Source organism: Stegostoma tigrinum, chromosome 17 (assembly GCF_030684315.1).
Source record: "Stegostoma tigrinum isolate sSteTig4 chromosome 17, sSteTig4.hap1, whole genome shotgun sequence".
Lineage (NCBI taxonomy): Eukaryota > Metazoa > Chordata > Chondrichthyes > Orectolobiformes > Stegostomatidae > Stegostoma > Stegostoma tigrinum.
Window position 1 is genome coordinate 57,004,333 of NC_081370.1, and position 19,504 is coordinate 57,023,836.

General features: G+C 41.9%; 1 protein-coding gene across 2 annotated transcripts in view; it reads right to left on the reverse strand.

The window, feature by feature from the left end:
• Window positions 1-19,504, reverse strand: part of slc17a6a (solute carrier family 17 member 6a) — a 64,995-nt gene that overhangs the window by 16,623 nt on the left and 28,868 nt on the right. For both annotated transcript variants that reach the window (XM_048546061.2, XM_048546059.2), the window contains 6 exons: window positions 18,380-18,494; window positions 17,595-17,682; window positions 17,397-17,483; window positions 14,501-14,643; window positions 9,749-9,898; window positions 5,836-5,968 (listed from right to left, as the gene is read on the reverse strand). In XM_048546061.2, coding sequence (XP_048402018.1) covers window positions 5,836-5,968; window positions 9,749-9,898; window positions 14,501-14,643; window positions 17,397-17,483; window positions 17,595-17,682; window positions 18,380-18,494 — 716 coding nt within the window. The remainder of the gene's footprint in view (window positions 1-5,835; window positions 5,969-9,748; window positions 9,899-14,500; window positions 14,644-17,396; window positions 17,484-17,594; window positions 17,683-18,379; window positions 18,495-19,504) is intronic.

Below are 19,504 nucleotides of genomic sequence, written 5' to 3' on the forward strand. Positions count from 1 at the left end.
GGGGGATGGGGCGAGGGAACTGGAATAAATAGGGAGAGAGGGGGAGGCGGACCGAAGATGGAGAGTAAAGAAGATAGGTGGAGAGAGTATAGGTGGGGAGGTAGGGAGGGGATAGGTCAGTCCAGGGAAGACGGACAGGTCAAGGAGGTGGGATGAGGTTAGTAGGTAGATAGGGGTGCGGCTTGGGGTGGGAGGAAGGGATGGGTGAGAGGAAGAACCGGTTAGGGAGGCAGAGACAGGTTGGACTGGTTTTGGGATGCAGTGGGTGGGGGGGAAGAGCTGGGCTGGTTGTGTGGTGCTGTGGGGGGAGGGGATGAACTGGGCTGGTTTAGGGATGCAGTAGGGGAAGGGGAGATTTTGAAACAGGTGAAGTCCACATTGATACCATATGGCTGCAGGGTTCCCAGGCGGAATATGAGTTGCTGTTCCTGCAACCTTCGGGTGGCATCATTGTGGCAGTGCAGGAGGCCCATGATGGACATGTCATCTAGAGAATGGGAGGGGGTGTGGAAATGGTTTGTGACTGGGAGGTGCAGTTGTTTGTTGCGAACTGAGCGGAGGTGTTCTGCAAAGCGGTCCCCAAGCCTCCGCTTGGTTTGCCCAATGTAGAGGAAGCCGCACCGGGTACAGTGGATGCAGTATACCACATTCGCAGATGTGCAGGTGAACCTCTGCTTAATGTGGAATGTCATCTTGGGGCCTGGGATAGGGGTGAGGGAGGAGGTGTGGGGACAAGTGTAGCATTTCCTGCGGTTGCAGGGGAAGGTGCCGGGTGTGGTGGGGTTGGAGGGCAGTGTCGAGCGAACAAGGGAGTCACGGAGAGAGTGGTCTCTCCGGAAAGCAGACAGGGGTGGGGATGGAAAAATGTCTTGGGTGGTGGGATCGGATTGTAAATGGCGGAAGTGTCGGAGGATGATGCGTTGTATCCGGAGGTTGGTAGAGTGGTGTGTGAGAACGAGGGGGATCCTCTTAGGGCGGTTGTGGCGGGGGCGGGGTGTGAGGGATGTGTTGCGGGAGACGCGGTCGAGGGCGTTCTCGATCACTGTGGGGGGAAAGTTGCGGTCCTTAAAGAACTTGGACATCTGGGATGTGCGGGAGTGGAATGTCTTATCGTGGGAGCAGATGCGGCGGAGGCGGAGGAATTGGGAATAGGGGATGGAATTTTTGCAGGAGGGTGGGTGGGAGGTGGTGTATTCTAGGTAGCTGTGGGAGTCGGTCGGCTTGAAATGGACATCAGTTACAAGCTGGTTGCCTGAGATGGAGACTGAGAGGTCCAGGAAGGTGAGGGATGTGCTGGAGATGGCCCAGGTGAACTGAAGGTTGGGGTGGAAGGTGTTGGTGAAGTGGATGAACTGTTCAAGCTCCTCTGGGGAGCAAGAGGCGGCGCCCATACAGTCATCAATGTACTGGAGGAAGAGGTGGGGTTTGGGGCCTGTGTAGGTGTGGAAGAGGGACTGTTCCACGTAACCTACAAAGAGGCAGGCATAGCTGGGGCCCATGCGGGTGCCCATGGCCACCCCCTTAGTCTGTAGGAAGTGGGAGGAGTCAAAAGAGAAGTTGTTGAGTGTGAGGACGAGTTCAGCTAGGCGGATGAGAGTGTCGGTGGAGGGCGACTGGTCGGGCCTGCGGGACAGGAAGAAGCAGAGGGCCTTGAGGCCATCTCCATGCGGAATGCAGGTGTACAGGGACTGGACGTCCATGGTGAATATGAGGTGTTGGGGGCCAGGGAATTGGAAGTCCTGGAGGAGGTGGAGGGCGAGGGTGGTGTCACGGACATAGGTGGGGAGTTCCTGGACCAAAGGGGAGAAAATGGAGTCCAGATAGGTGGAGATGAGTTCGGTGGGGCAGGAGCAGGCTGAGACGATGGGTCGACCAGGGCAGGCAGGTTTGTGGATTTTGGGAAGGAGATAGAAACGGGCCGTGCGGGGTTGGGGAACAATGAGGTTGGAGGCTGTGGGTGGGAGGTCCCCTGAGGTGATGAGGTCGTGAATGGTGTTGGAGATGATGGTTTGGTGCTCGGGTGTGGGGTCATGATCGAGGAGGCGGTAGGAGGTGGTGTCGGAGAGTTGGCGTCTGGCCTCGGCGATGTAGAGGTCAGTGCGCCATACTACCACTGCGCCACCCTTGTCTGCGGGTTTGACGGTCAGGTTGGGGTTGGAGCGGAGGGCTGCCCGTTCTGCGGGGGAGTGGTTGGAGTGGGTGAGAGGGGTGGAGAGGTTGAGGCGGTTAATGTCTCGACGGCAGATGGAGATGAAGAGGTCGAGGGAGGGTAGGAGGCCTTGGGGGTGGTGTCCAGGAGGAGGACTTGTGTTGGAAGCGGGTGAAGGGGTCAGTGGAAGGAGGGTTAGGTTCCCGGTTGAAGAAGTAGGCATGGAGGCGAAGACGGCGGAAAAACTGCTCTATGTCCAACCGTGACTGGTATTGGTTGATGTGTGGTTGTAGGGGGACAAAGGTGAGCCCCTTGCTCAGGACTGACCGTTCGTCCTCAGTCAGTGGGAGGTCTGGGGGGAAGGTGAAGATGTGGCAGGGCTCAGTGTGGCTGTCTCCTCTGGGGTTGCAGGCTGTGGAGGTTGTGGGCGGAGCGATGAGGTCGTGTGCCGTGGGCGGGGTTCCGTCGGCCGTGGGCGGGGTTCCGTCGGCGTCGGCCGTGGGCGGGGTTTAATGCAGAATGGACGTTGCTTTTGCTTCCCCGCACAACCCTTGAGGTTATGAATTACAAATGAATGTGCTTTCATCCTTTAAAGTTGTTTGGACTATAGTGACTGAACTGCAAGATCATAATCCATTACAGCCGGTATCCTTTTCACTTTTAATGCATGCACATTAAGAAATTTGATATTCTCCAGCACAAAAAATTTCTGACCATATTTCATTCTAGCCGTGTCTACAATAAAGCAGTAGTTTCAGTCATCGGATTATGTATCTAAATAGTATTTTATAATTCTCAATACTGCAGCATTGGTCAAGTGGTGTTAACCATTTATATTTATAAAATACCTTCACCATAAGAAAACATCTCAAGGCATTTCACAGTGGTTTTATAAAACAAGTTATGACACCAAGTCACATAGGGAGATATTGGGTCAAATGACGAAATAGCTTGGTCAAGTATGTAGATTATAAGGACTGATTTTTTTTAATGAACTGTAGGTAGCGATTAGTGGGGTACTGCAGTGATCTGTACTTGGATCATAGCTATTTACATTAATGATTTAGAGGAGGGAATCAAATATAATATCTCAAAATTTGCAGATGACACAGTGCTGGGTGGAAAGATGAACTGTGAGGAGGATGCAGAGGTGTAGCAGTGTGATTTGGACAGGCTGAGTGAGTGGGCAAATGCATGGCAGATGCAGTATAATGTGGATAAATGTGAGATTATCCACTTTGGCAGCAAAAATAGGAAGGCAGATTATTATTTAAATGACTGTAAATTGAGAGAAGGAAATGTTCAAGGAGATAAAAACATAAAGAACTGCGGATGTTGTGAATCAGGAACAAAAACACAAGTTGCTGGAAAAGCTCAGCAGGTCTGGCAGCATCAGTGAAGAAAAAAGTCAGAGTTAACGTTTCGGATCTGGTGTTTGCTTTTGTTTTTTGAATTTCTAGAAGATCTGGTTATCCTCATGCACAGTCATTGAAAATAAGTGTGCAGATGTAGGAGGCAGTAAAGGAGGCAAAATTGTATGTTGGCCTTCATAATGAGAAGATTCGAGTACGGGAACAAGGATGTCTTGCTGCAATTATGCAGGGCTTTGGTGAGACCACATCTGGAATACTGTGCGCAGTTTTGGTCTCCTTATCTGAGAAGGATGTTCTTGCCATAAAGTGAGTGCAGCAAAGGTTTACCACATTGATCCTTGGGATGACAAGACCAAGGTGTGAGGAGAGATTCAGTTGGTTAGGATTGTATTCATCGGACTTTAGAAGAATGAGGGGGATCTCAGAAAAACCTGTTAAATTCCAATGAGGCCACACAAGTTAGATGCAGGAAGGAGGTCCTTGATTATAGGAGAGTCCAGAATGAGGGGGAGTAATTTAAGGAGAACAGTTAAATTTTTAAGGACAGAGGTGAGCAGAATTTTCTTCACTCAGAGAGTGGCAACTTTGTTGAATTCGGTACCATAGAAAATAGTTCAGGCCAGAACATCACATGCTTGCAACAAGGAGGTAGATATAGCTCTTGTAGCTGGAGAGATCTAGGATATGAGAAGAGAGTGGGATTAGGGTATTAAGATTGATGATCACCATGATCATATTGAATTGTGGCATAGATTTGAGGGGTCAAATGACCTACTGCTGCTGCTATCTTCTATGTTCCTATGTTTTTCAGGGATAAAGTGAGGTGCAGCGAGGGTATACTTCAAGCAAGGCAAATGAAGGCAATGTTGTCAACAATGGAGGAATTAAAATTAGGAATATACTAGAGGTCATACTAGAGGATTTCAGAAGAAGAGAGTTGCTGAGAGCTCTTGTGACACAGTGGGAGTGTCCTTATGTCTGAGCCAGATGACCTCGATTCAAATCCCATCTGCTCCAAAGGTGTATAGTAACATCTCTGAACAAACTGATTGGAAACTATCTGAATAGTGAAATAGAGATTCTGATGGTACAATGGTAACTTCTTGACAAATAATCCTGGAGTATAGCATCCAACTGATAACATTTTTGAGCAGGTTGGTTAGAAAACATAATTAGAGACTTTATGAGATTAGTGTCACATATTCTTTATTCATTCACAGGATGCGGGGGGGGCATCACTGGCTAGGCAATATTTATTGACCATCCCTAAGTGCCTAGAGGGCAGTTCAGTGTCAACCACATTGTTGTGGTTCTGGAGTCACATATAGGCCAGAACAAGTAAGGATGTTTTCCTTCCCTAAAGGACATGAGTGAAGCATTTGTGTTTTTCCCAAAAAACGGCAATGGATTCACGGTCATTATTAGATTCTTAATTCCAGGTATTTTATTGAATTCAAATTCCACCATCTGCTGTGGCAGGATTCGAACCCAGTCCCCAGAATGCTATCTGGGTCTCTGGATTAACAATCCAATGATAAGACCACTGGGCCATCACCTCCCCAGTGCTAGGATGAACCAATGGCCTTTCATTTCTGCCAATAGTAAGACACCTATTCCAAATTCCATACCATCTCCCAATGTTGCTTCTGTCTCAGTTCACTTGCTGCTGAAACTATCATTCCTGCCATTATTGCTTCGACAACTGAATATTCCAATGGCTGGTCTCCCACATTATAGCTTCATTGATGTCACCCAAATGTTTGTTGCCTGTCCCTTAACTCATACCAAATGCTATTCCCCAACACCTGATTTTAAAATTCTCATTATTTTCAAATTACTGCATGACCTCCCCACCCCCTTCACATCACTCTAATCTTCTCTGGCTCCACATTCCTCCATGATATCTGCACAGCTATAAATCTGACCTCTAAATCTAAGTGTTTCCAATTTTAATCATTCCACCATGAGTGGCCGTGGCTTCAGCTACCTAGGCCCCAAGCTCTGGAATATGCCTCCCAAACTTTTTTGTGTTGCCTCTGCTTTCAGACACTCCTTAACTAAGCTTTCAATCATCTGATCTATTATCTGTTTCTGTGATTCAGTGTCATCACATGTGTTAAATAAAGCTAAGTTTCTGTTGTTGGATGAACTATGCAAAAGTGTCACGTATGAAGTACCATATGTTCCAACTACTATGTGTACTCTATGGTAGGTGTCGTTTTAGTGGAATAAGTTTAGAAATTTTTAAGCAACATCTCAACACCACCGTGTGTCCCCCACCGCCCCCCCCCCCCCCCACAAAAAGAGACGTACCTCCACAGTTCATGATCTTCCTGACATTTGTTGTTGAAAGTATCCTCTTGCTTCTGAGGTGATCAGCAATCTGTCCACCAATGGGTACCACAATGGTCATGACAAGGTGGGGCAAAGCTGATAGAATGCCCACCTGGAATGATAAAATAGCTAAAGTCAACAGGGAGTATTGTTCAAAAACAGAAGTTGCTAGAAAAGCTCAACAGGTCTGGCAGCACCTGTGAAGAAAAAAAATCAGAGTTAACGTTTTGGGTCCAGTGACCCTTCCTCAGAGGGTTCTGGCTGATCTGCTGAGCTTTTCCAACAACTTCTGTTTTTGTTCCTGATTTACAGCATCTGCAGTTCTTTGGTTTTTATTCAATGAATCCAGCCTACCTCTCCAAAAGAAAGAGTCCCAGATCCCAATGAGACTTTATCTGAAAAACTTTTCATTCAAATTTATTCCTAAATTTTCCACCTCTAAATTTAATATTACATCAAATTATTTTGGGTTCCAGCATCAGGGGAATGATTCTTTTGTATCCATCTTGTCTCATACCTTCTTTTTTAAGATCTCCGCTACACTACTCCTCAATCTAGTCAGCTCGAGGGGGTACAAACCCAATGTTTCTCATAATTTAATATTGTTTGTCCACTTTTGGAAATGGACAGAGATAAGTATGAATTACTGGAATTAACTTACTGAAACTTCTCTCTGAGGAGGCAGCTCAGGAGACACAATCAGATGTCAAGTCCAAAATAGTGCAGAGATCGCAAGGAGGTTATGACTGTGCTTTTAGGACACGCATTTTCACCCACGCTCTGCTTATTATCACATTGCATGGTTTGCTTTCACCACAGACCACCCACTCTCTGCTACCCTTAGCTCCCATTGTCACTTATTCAGTTTCTCTTCTGAGGTGGCTCACCATTCACAATCTACTTGTTTACCTAGCTGTTTCATATTCCTCTCTCTCTCTTTCTCTCTTTGTCTATGGGCTCCATTTCAACTACACTGCTCACCTCTCTCCCCCTCCTCCTCCCCCAACTTTGGCTTCAGCACAAATACCAGATTTTCCCAGCTGCTATCAGTTGTGCTGAAGGGTCACTGAATTCATTAATTAGCTCTGCTTTCTTCCGATGGATACAACCAGACTTGTTGAGTTTTACCAGCAATTTCTGCTTTTGTTTCACCCGAATGCTACCAGAAGTGAATATGCAGAAAACCTTCGATTAGACTGCATGCAGTGGACTCTCAATAAGTCTTGGTAAAATAATGTAATATAAAAGAACAATAGGAGAGTTCAAAGAAAATTAACTTGTAAAAGTAAGGAAGAGCAGCTGTTTCAAAACTGCTGTAAAAAAAAGGGTACATGAACTTTGAAGAGTATTAGCTTTGCTACATGCAAAGCATGAAACTACTGAAGGCTTCTGTCTATTATTGTTCTATGGGATGAAGGCATCACTGGCCAAGTCAGTATTTGGACCCATCTCTAATTCCCTTTGCATTAATTGGATTGCTCAGTCACTTCAGAGCACTGTTTAGCGAGTTTTTGATAGATCTGGAATCACAAGCAGCCCACACCATCCCTGAAGTGAATTAGCGAAATATTTGGGGTTTTAATGACAGTTATCCTGGTTAGTACAATTAACTTCTGATTTTGAAATTATTAAGCACATTAAAATTCCCACCCAGCAGGTTTGAACCCATACGCTGAGGGAATTAGCTCTGCCTGTAGATTATGAGCACAGTGGCATTAATTAAACACCTTTGTCTGCTCTGCTATAGAGTCATACAGTATGGAAACAGAACCTTCAGTCCAATCAGTCCATGCCAGCCATGTTCCCAAACTAAACTAGGCCCACCAGCCTGCGCTTGGCCCATATCTCTCCAAACCTTTCCTATTCATAAACTTATTCAAATGTCATTTAAACGTTGCAATTGTACCCACTTCCACCACTTTCTCTGGAAGTTCATTCCATACACGAACCACTCTCTGTGTAAAAAGGTTGCCCCTCAGGTCCACTTTTAGGCAGCATAGTGGCTCAGTGGTTAGCACTGTAGCCTCACAGCGCCAGGGACCCGGGTTCGATTCCAGCCTTGGGCAACTGTCTATGCAGAGTTTGCATATTCTCCCTGTGTCTGCATGGGTTTCCTTCACGAGTCCAAAGATATGCAGGCTAGGTAGCTTGGCCATGCTAAATTGCCCAGAGTGTTCAGGGGTGTGTGGGTCACAGGGGGATGGGTCTGGGTGGGGTGTTGCATGGGGCGGTGTGGACTTGTTGGGCCGAAGGCCCTGTTCCCACACTGTAGGGAATCTAATCTAAATATTTCTCTGCTCACCTTAAAAATATGTCCCACAATTCCCCTACAATTAACCTTTAACTTTGGAATGATCAATTAAAGTAGAATTCCCACCACAGCAGTTTTGAACTCATATCCAGAGGGAACTAGCTGGGCCTGTGGATTATGAGCACAGTGGAATTAACATAATACCTCGATTGATGTGTTGAATGGTTAGACCAAGCTAAGAATGTGTGTGTTCGTTTGAGGGGTGGCAGAGCTGCAAAACAGAAGCCATGTACTTGCAAATGTGAAATATAAAATAAAACTCGGCTCAGTTCCATTCTTCTAATTCTAATTATGTACCACAGAGCTTTTTACTTGCAATTGCTTTCCTGAAAGGCTTGTGTATCTATTAAACTTTCAACAATATATTCATACCTGAATACTAAGCTGAGAAGTGTTCAAAAACCATATTCAGACCTCATCTCTTATACTCATTAATATGAGATTAACCAAACAAGGAGGCAGTAAGTTGTGTTTCATGTGAAGAACTAACACTTCACATTCAGATTGATAGCAGTTATGAATTTGAAATAACAAGGCATCAGATGACAAATGAATGAAAATCTGTTTTAAAGATATGGAATCATAGAAAAATTATCTCACTATACCTGAGGAAGCAGCAATGCTCCAAAAGCTTGTGCTTTCAAATAAATTTGTTAGACTATAACCTGGCATTGTGTAATTTTTGACCTTGTCTGTCCTCTATTTTTAGCCAGGATTTTCAGTCTAGGTGGAATTTGAGTGGGATTTTTGCAGAATAGTAGTTCCAGTGGCCAGCTCCATATTCTACCTTCAGTACCACAGTGTTTTGCTTTTACTTTATTCTAGCCTTGATTTCCTGGGTTCAGACTAAGTAATGTATTTTAGATAAAGACAGATGTTGCAATTATCTATCTCCCTTCATGAACTCTCTTCCAACCTCTTCTGTCAGGCAGTAAATACACAAGCTTAAACACATGTACCAACAGGTTCAAGAACAGCTTCTTCCCTGCTGTTCACCAAAGATCCTTAGACAGGACCTTCCAAGCCCACAATCACTCCCATTGAGAAGGACAAGGGCAGTGGATACATGGGAATACCATCACCTTCAAATCTCCTCAAGCCACTCATCATCCTGAATTGGAAGTATATCACAATTCCTTTCTGGGTTAAAATACTGGAAATCCCTCCCTAAGGGCATTGGGGGTCAACCTGCTGGAATGGGACTGCAGCAGTACAAGAAGATAGCTCACCAACGTCTTTTCAAGGGTAACTAGGGAAGGGCATTAAATGCTGGCCAGTTATCAACGCCCACATCCCATGAATGAATTCAAAAAAAGGGTTCAAAATCCCACCATAGCTGATAATGCAATTTGAATTCAATAAGGACCTGGAATAAAAAGCCAACTTAATGTAGCCACTACCAATTGATTTTAAAAACCTATCTGGTTCATTAATATTCTTCAGAGGAAGAAATCTGCCATCCTTGCCCAATCTGACCTACATGTGACTCCACACCCACAGCTCTTTAGAATGATTGTGCAAAACAGAACAGGACTAATAGTCTATCCTGCTCTTAACACAGCCATTTGAAATGAAGGATACCTTGCTGATTTCAAACCCAAACACTTCTTCAAAGTAGGCAGGTTGGCTAATCAGCAGCAAATAGAAAGTCCAGCTTCTACAGAAATTCGCCACAATTATTGCATAGACGGGCATAGAGGTAAAGAACTTTTTCCATGGTGTTTTGTATTTCTGTAAAATAAGAAACAAACAGAATTAAATTGAAGTGTCTGTTGATTTTATTACATCAAGTCTGTTTATAAATCATAAGCCATTTGGTGGGATTCTTTTTTAGAAAATTTCAGAACTATCACCCCTGAAGAGAAAAAAAAAACAAACCCAATGCCCTCTCCAAACCTAACACCACTGATGAAGGGTCTAGGCCCGAAACGTCAGCTTTTGTGCTCCTGAGATGCTGCTTGGCCTGCTGTGTTCATCCAGGCTCACATTTTATTATCTTGGAATCTCCAGCATCTGCAGTTCCCATTATCTCTAACACCCATGCAAACAGTTTGCAGATGAAGACCTTAACTGGATCTGGATATCTTTGTGCACCAATCACTGAAGGTAAGCATGCGGGTGCAGCAGGCAGTAAAGAAGGCGAATGATATGTTGGCCTTCATTGTGAGAGATTTACAATACAGGAGCAGGGATGTGCTCTTGCAGTTATACAGGGCCTTGGTGAGACCACACCAAGAATATTGTGTGCAGTTTTGGTCTCCTTTTCTGAGGAAGGATACTTTTGCTCTCGAGGGAATGCAGCAGAGGTTTACCAGGCTGATTCCGGGGATGGCAGGACTGACGTATGAGGAAAGATTGACTAGGTTGGGATTATTTTTGCTGAAGTTCAGATGAATGAGTGGGGATCTCACAGAGACTTATAAAATTCGAACAGAACTGGACAGAGTAGATGCAGGGAGGACGTTCCTGACAGTGGGTGTGTCCAGAGCCAGGAGTCACAGTGTGAGGATTTGGGGTAGACCATTTAGGATGGAGATGAGGAGACATTTCTTCACAGAAAGAGTGGTGAGCCTGTGGAATTCATTACCACAGGAAATAGTTGATCCCAAAATATTGAATGTATTCAAGAGGTGACTCGTTATAGCACTCGGGGTGAATGGGATCAAAGGTTATGGGGAGAAAGCAGGATTAGGCTGTTGAATTGGACGATCAGCCATGATCATGAAGAATAGCGGAGCAGGCTCAAGGGCTGAATGGCCTCCTGCTCCTATCTTCAATGTTTCTATGTTTCTGTGTTAAATATATGTTGGTTAGTGGAAGTGTCAAGTGATCAGCATCCAATTTACACAAAGATTTAATCTTGCTTAAAGCTTAGAACTTAACTATTTAAAGTATAATTTAGTCTTCTCTTACAACATGGCTTTAATTAATAAATTATTTCTATTTTAACTGTCGTAAGGTTCTATTATTTCCGAGTTATTTCCGGAAGAACCTAGATGGCTCTGTGGTGAATAATTTACCTGCTCAATGATAAACCAAACAGAGGCTTGCCTGTATAAAGAAATAGTGTTCACTGGGAATAATATGACAGTTGTTGCATTTCACTCCAGAGTTGTAACTTTTCAGACAACTTCTAATCAACCTGTTCAGAGATGTTGGTATACACCTCTGGAGCAGGCCTCCTAGCTCAGAGGTAGGGACACTATTACTGCATCACAGGAGACTTTCAGCTATCACTTTTTATTTGTCTTCCAAAGAAAAACATTGCATTGGTCAATTAAATATCTACTCTAGGATTTGATTGTTTAAATTGATTTCTTTTTGATGTCTGAAGACATGGTCACAAATTTGATTTTGTTCTTGAGCAGCTTAAATTGCAATTACCAAAGGAAAGCCCCAGTACTTTCAGAATGGCACTTTCTGAAATGGTAGAATTACAGTGACCTATTAAAATTGAGTTGCATTATACTTTCATACAGTAATAGCACTCAAATGGGCAATTATCCAAGTTTCCGGCTCAGACTCCCTGTCTGATGTCATCCAATTCCAGGTCATTGTTTGATCCTATTTCAATCTCCTGAGTTGTCATTGCTCTGAGTGTAGCAGGATCTACCACAAATGATTCAGCTTTCTTCTCTAGTGAAGACCTGTATGTTCAATCCTCTCTAAATTTGCTGGCATTTATATGCCTCTGCTATTGCCTGCATTTTGATTTTGGCTGGAATGATTCTGTTCTTGCCATTTTATAGCCCATCAATATTAGTTCTGTCATGCACAACAACTATTTATCTGCATTTACCGTAATTCCTGCTCATGTAATATAGCCATTGATAACCCTCATCTCTCATCAAGCTCTTCTTTATTGGCGCCCTGAATACTGATGGCATCTGAGGTACTGGCTGCTCCTGAGGTTCTTTGTATCACCGTATGGATATTGTGTTGTTAAATCTCTGGTGCTGAATGGAAGGCAAAAAGCAATCTCTTGTGTCTATAAGGTCTTCAATGAGGAACAAACGCTGTTACCTTCCCTGAATGTTGGCATGCCCCCCAGTTTAATTTACAGAATACCTTACATGTTGACAAATACTTCACCCACAGAGGGAACCAAGTGACATTCTCCCTCACTGTTGCTTCTTCCATTTATCATGGATGAATCCAATATCACTAGTTAACTTTGACTGGGTGACGGTTCTCCAACTGACTCCATGATGTCTTGGTCATTGATACCTCCTTGCTTTTTGTCTCACTTTCCTCTCAAGCTAAAAGGTGTTCTGTGTACAGAAGGCCATGATTGTGACTTCATGTTCTCAACAATGATTAATCTCACTTGTCAGCGTTGGAATTTCCCAGTTCCTTGAAACATTGATCCAAACATCTCTCTATGCTTTACGTAGATCTAGCACAACATTTATAATCAATCTGATATGTTGGATACCCAAGACTTAGACAGTTGCCCTACTCAAAAAAGACTCACCATTATCATAAATCATTAGAAATTCTGCCCCTCTATTACAGTCTTTAGCTCTCATATCTTTAGGAAAGCATCCAAACCCTTTAAAGTAGGTTTTTGTTTAGGTAAGGGTGGACTATTTCGACATGTTTTTGAAATGTGCACTTGATTCACTTTGTCTTCATTTAATCCCACAAAGCTCTGCCCAGAAGATCCTGACACTCCCTGAATTGACAAGAGCATTCACATCAACACCATCAATGATGACTGGAGTGTTCTCCTGGTTGGCCCCATTAACAGAAAGCACATCATTGTGATTGGCTATTCTTGTCCTGGCTAGCTGCACCTTCTTCAAAACATCTCACAGTTGTGCTACTTTCATTTCTTTCCTTTACTAACTTTCCAGGCAACCTCTTTATACAGAGATAGTAGGAACTGCAGACGCTGGAGAATCTGAGATAACAAGGTGTAGAGCTGGATGAACACAGCAGGCCAAGCAGCATCAGAGGAGCAGGAAAGCTGACGTTTTGGGCTTAGACCCTTCTTCTTGAAAGTCCACCTTTTTGAAGAAGGGTCTTGGCCCGAAACGTCAGCCTTCCTGCTCCTCTGATGCTGCTTGGCCTGCTGTGTTCATCCAGCTCTACACCTTGTTAACCTCTTTATTCAGCTTGGTTTCTATACTTCTTGGTAAAATGGTATTTGACCACACAATTTGTACATATCCTACCAAGGCAGGGCAGTAGACACCTCTTCCATGATACACAAAGCTGTCACATCTGAAATAACTTCTGCTGTGTACAGTTACATGTACCTGGGCTCCATGTCTCCACTTGGTTAACCTCTCCTCTGCTGCTGATGGTAAAGATGAGACTATGCTTCTTGCTCTGAAATTGTTTATCCAATGCTTCAAGGGCAGCTGCCATTTTTAAAGTTTCATCAGAGGTTAAATCTTCTCTGTTTTTCTGTAGGTTTTGTGTCAAATGTCCCACCTTCAATATTGTACTATCTGAACCATTATCTGGATATCCAGATCAATTATAACATGATTGCATCCATTCAAAGCCTTCCACAAATCAGACAGAGATTAGGCCTTTGTTCCCTCCTGTTTCTGTTTCATTTGCCAGAAAACATGTCTTTGGCATCACCACCTAATTGGCCTTCAGAGTTTTCACTGCATGTTCCTATTCTGACTTTCTCAATGTCAAATGATTTCTTGAAAGTCCAGCTTTTTGAAGCAGCCATACCAAACCAGAATAAGTCTGTGCTTTCTGTACCACCAGGCAAAAACAAGCCCTGAATGTCAGCACTCATCTCAAACAGACAATTTCGGCCACAATTTCCATTTCAAGCCAACAATCCTATCATCAGCCAAAGCACCAACCTACATCATTGCTCGGATTGCAGACGCATCAGCTCCACCAGATGTCAAGGCACAATCCCTAAAAGTCTTTGTAATTGCCTCTATATTTCCCTCTGTATTTCTCCTGATTGTCAGTTACATCTTCGGTTTGAAGTCACAGATTTAACTTTAATGAAGAGTGAGAAAACTTCAATGGAGGCTGTTTCTTGTTGCAGCTACATGCAGGCCTCAAAAGGACGAACAGCCTACTCCTGCATTTATTCTCTATGTTTCTAATTATAAAGCTCAGTGCTTGTGTTAAGAAGGAATATACATGTTGCAAGCAAATCATGTACAGTTCCAACATAGGCATGATTTAGGACAAAGTTGTGCCCAAAACTGTCCACTCTGGGGTGCCCTGATGGAGAAAATTTAATCAAAGTAATTATGCACAAACAGAGCTTCCGAGCATATGTTTGAGTTTTTACAGTAGTATTAGTGTTTAACTAATTTAACATTCCCAAATGTATAAAAATATTCATACATCTATTCCTCCAATAAGTTTGGCACTTTCTCCAATGCTTTCTTCAATGTAAGTGCGTTCCTCATCTGTGATAGTTGGATGCGCTGCAGGGCTTTCATAGGATACCAGAATCCAGAACATATACCACACTATTCCAAGAGATCCTAATTCAAGACAAAAAGTGAGAAATATAAAATTTTGTGTGATCAGAAGTTAAATGTTGTTGCACAACATGTTTCTGTTCTGCAACATATCAATTGCTAGTTATTTAATATCTTGCTTTCAGTTACAACATTGCATGTAAGTCATTAACATCTGCAAACATGGAAAGACAATATGACTGTTGGGCTATCAATAGCAAAAAAGGGAACAGTACATTTAACATCTTAAGAGAACAGGGCATGTAATAAATTATCTTAATCCTCACACATTTAGCTAGGTATCTCACACAATATGATAGCACATTGAAAAATCATGGATAGTGGGAAAAGACTCAGAATATCAAATAGTTGCCACATTTTTAAGACAGTGTCTTGCTGGAAAAAATACTCATTTTCCACTGACTCAACTTCAAAATATACCCTAGATATCTTCTTTCAGTCATTTATCTAAAATATTTGTTTGTTTTTGGAATGAACATTCTTATGCGTAATATCTACTCGACTCAACACCTTCTCGACAATAATTTTCTGACTCTGCGTTGGTGGTGGAATGATCATCCATTGCTAGTATGTTGTATAATTGCCTTCAAAATAATCTGTGCAGTGTAAAAATAGTCCCTTTGGCCCAACAAATCCACACTGATCCTCAGGGTATCCCACCCAGACACCTCATAACCCACTTAATCTACACATCCTGAACACGATCGGCAATTTAGCATGGCCAATCCACCTGGCCTGCACATCTTTGGACCATGGGAGGACACAGGAGGGAACCCATGCAGACACGAGGAGAACATGCAAACTCCACACAGTCACCTGAGGAAGGAATCAAGTCCGTGCCACTGGCATTGTGAGGCAGCAGGGCTAACCACCAAGCCACCGTGTCTGATATTCATATTTTTCAATTAAAGATAACTATATTTTAAGGGAGATATCCATGACTTGAGATTCACACGCTGTGTTTTCTTAAGCTTGAACAATATTTCAAAGAACATGGGAGAGACTTTTAACTTACTCCCATCCCAGAAAGTAACTAAATCATAAAGTGCTGGAGGAACTCAACAGGTTTAACAGCATCTGTACAGGCAAAAATACAGTCAATATTTCAAGTTCCATGTTTTTGTAAATTATGATAAAAGCTGAATGGATTTGAAATGTTATCTCTATTTCTCTCTGTAGTTGCTGCCAAACCTGTTGAGTTTCTCCAATGCCTTCACTTTTTGCTTCAGATTTCCACCGTCCGCAGTTCTTTGTTTTTATGCTAGAAAACAACTTTCTTGCAGGTCAGGCATCCATTTTTTTTCTGACACTATTTTAGTGAGGAATAATTAGAGTTCTTATCCAGTTTGAAGAACCAGTTTGACAATATTAACTGTACTGGCACTTTTACATACTACAATAAAACTTCAAATCAAAGAATTTTACAATAACGAAAGGGGCTGTTAATCCATCCACTGCTGCCTCTTTTAAATGAAACCTTCCCCTTCACTCTTCTCCATTAGCCATGATATTTCCTCTTTTCCCATTAGTGGCACATTGCCTTTTGTAATTTTGTATTGAATCTGCAGCCACCATCATTTCATCAGTGTATTCCAGATCGTAAAACTTGCTCATCTCACCTCCAGCTCATTTGCTCATTATCTTACATTTATGTCCTCCAATTGCTGATCCAATCGTCAGGAAAAACACTCTCTCCATATTTACTTCATCAGAATATATCTTCTTTTAAAACGTATCCAAGAAAACTTTCTCCAAACCTTTGTCATTGCAGTGTTCCCACAGACATCTAGTTCCTTAACTTTGGCATCATTCTGCTCTTTCCAAAGGTGTGGTGCCCATTATTGAACAAAAAGGGGTAGAAATCATGGCAGTATGGAATTAGCCACCCATCCAATATTCAATTCCATTGAGTTGCAATTGTACTGAATTCTAAGTTGGTGACTTAAGAAGATGATAGAGTCCATTAGTGCTGTCATCTCAGGTGAGCTTCTCTCACATTACTCCAGTTGAAACTTAACCAATGGAGGTTTAGTAGAACATTCATGTCCTCTTACCCTATTTATAAAGTTGGATATTTCATATACTTCAGCAATTTTTAAAAATAAAGTCATGAAATGATCTCTATTATTATGTTTCTAAACGCCAACATTTTATAAATGATACAGCAACCTTTCTGCAACAAATGACATTCTGAGACTGGTGAGTTATATTGCAAGTTCTCATTGCAAGTCAAGATGTCTGTTTTAATATGTTTCTCTGGGATGAAGGCATCACTGGCAAAGCTGCTGCTTCTTGCCCAACCCTAACTGATCTTTTATTGACAGCCTTCCTCAGCTAATTCACAGGGTGGATCAGGGTCAACCACATTGCTGTGCATCTGGAGTCACAGGTAGGGCAGACCAGGTAAGGACAGCAGTTTTCTTTGCCTTAAAGATCACTTGTGAAAGAGTTGGACTTTTAGAACATTTTCAATGGTTATATGGCCCTGTTAGGTGAGCTTTTATTTCCAGATGTTTACAGAATTTGAAATTCTGACATGGTGAGATTCAAACTCACATCCCCAGAACATTGGCCTGGTCTTCTAAATTATTAGTCAAGTAACATTAAAATTAAACTACTAACTCCCAGTAGTTGTATTAATAACCATAAATGAAGAAGTTAATAAAAGAAGTAAAAGCTCTTTTGTATGCCGAAGCTTGTTGTATTTGAAGCAAATTGGCTGCCAACCACCTGCCTTGTTGGGATATAGAACTTACCATACACGTAGAACACAGAGGGCCATCCAGTGTATTGTACTAGAATCCCAGCTAGAGGCATGGCAACGACTGCTCCAGCATATGAACCTGTGAGAAAATCAGAGTGGAATCAATATGCAAATAAAATCCCATTCAAAGATTGTTCTTCAAACTTTTTATCCTTTTAAAAAAAACTTACAGGAAAAAAGAGTTAATTACCACAAAATGAAGTGGTTGCCAGTCTGCTTCTCTCCAAAGGTGGAGCCCATTTACTCCAAATGCCATGGCAGGCTGGGTATGTGACTCCCTGCAAATACACATCAATTATGTCTTTACACAGAGTGAAAGTGTCAGACAGCTCTGTAATTTTTCTAACAGTCAGTTTAGCAAAAACCAACATGCTTATTCTTTTAAAAGTACTAATGCAGTCCAAATAGCGAAAACAGCACGACAGACTTTTTAGAAAGGGGTGATTGTATCTTGTAGCTCGGTTCCTATTATACTGTACTTCGACGCAATCACTTAGTGATATCTCAAAGTTACCTTCAACCCTTTTGTAAAAATGAATCCGAGAAACCAGACATACATTCAAAATATTCCACAAAACTAATTGAATTGTAGTGCTAATTAAAATTTCGGCATGCAGTTACACCTATTAGTTTCCAATTACTAATAGAAAACTAAATAGTAATGTATAATCTGGAATAAAACATTATCATTTCCGCAGTATAAATAGCAGCAAGAAAGATTATAACTGTTTGGAATGAATATAGCAAAGGTTGATAATGCATAATAGGTCAGCTAACATTTATACATAGTTCAGAGTATTATGGGAGTGCGGCTTTTTATCCATTTAAATGCACAAAAGCAGAATGGATGAGCTGCAGAATGTCAAAGACAAACACAGTTATTTTTCACAGCTTGTTACATTGTACTACAGGCACACTGCGGGATTCTGTGAATTAACTGGTGCTGCTCCTGTACCCTTGGAGAGTTAAACATACCTCTACCAGTCCCTGCAGGATCCTGACGAATATCACAAAACCATAGTGCACTTTAGCTGCAGATGGGATGAGCATATTGAGAGTCGAGGTGAGAAAGATGGCAGCACCAAATACTCTGAAACAGAATAGAAGAAATATTCTTACTGGACACATTTTCCTCACAAATATTCTTTAATTATTTCCAATATTAGTTTCTGAGAGACAGTGCCTAAGGTATTTTGTTTAGTTATTTTGTGTATCTACACAATTAATATTTTCATAAACAATTTGTACATTAGTTTGTGAACACTAATGTTCTGATACGAATAACTTTATCATTATTCCCTGAACTGTGGTAACAAATTTTTAAAGCCTTCCATGGTTAATTGAAACTGCACAGCTTGAAAAAGGCAGCCCACCAACAGGGAAGATAATAAGTGAGGGGCAGTCAGCAATGCCCATGAGTGAAGTAAAAGGAAACACCTACCCAACAGTACCTGAAGCATCTGAAATTACATTTACAATACTTTATAAATTAACATTTCTTTAGCTTTACTAGTTTTTTGCATAATACAGCTTTTCAAATCACATAAGATTGATTTGATTTGCATAGAATTTAATGCAGTCTGAAAATTACAATAATGTAACTGGGCCATAGAATTTTAAATTAAGTATCAGGTTGAGATTTTATCCAGTTGTTCCTTTCATCTAATGTTTTACGCTGCCACATTAATAGGACTAGGACCAGGGAAGTTAGCTCCTTGAATTTGCTCTGCCATTTAACATTATCTCACTGAATTGAGACTTCACTCTATAACCTCATAGACATTTCCTAATTCCTGTGGTTAACAAAACTCGATGAATATCAGATTTAAAATCAATAATTAACCTAGAATCAGTTTACAATATGGAAGAACATTCCAAGTTTCTACCATAATTGCATTTAGAAGTGATTCTTAATTATACTCCAGAATGGTTTGGAACTAATTTTGCAATATCATTCCTAGTCCTAGTCTCCCTAACAGCAGAAAAAATTCCTTGTAATCGACTTTTATTGTTCCTTTTAAGGTTTTTGAAAAATAATCAAATTATTTGTCTAAATTTCAGGAACACAATCTGTGTTTATGTAATACACCTTTAATTTAT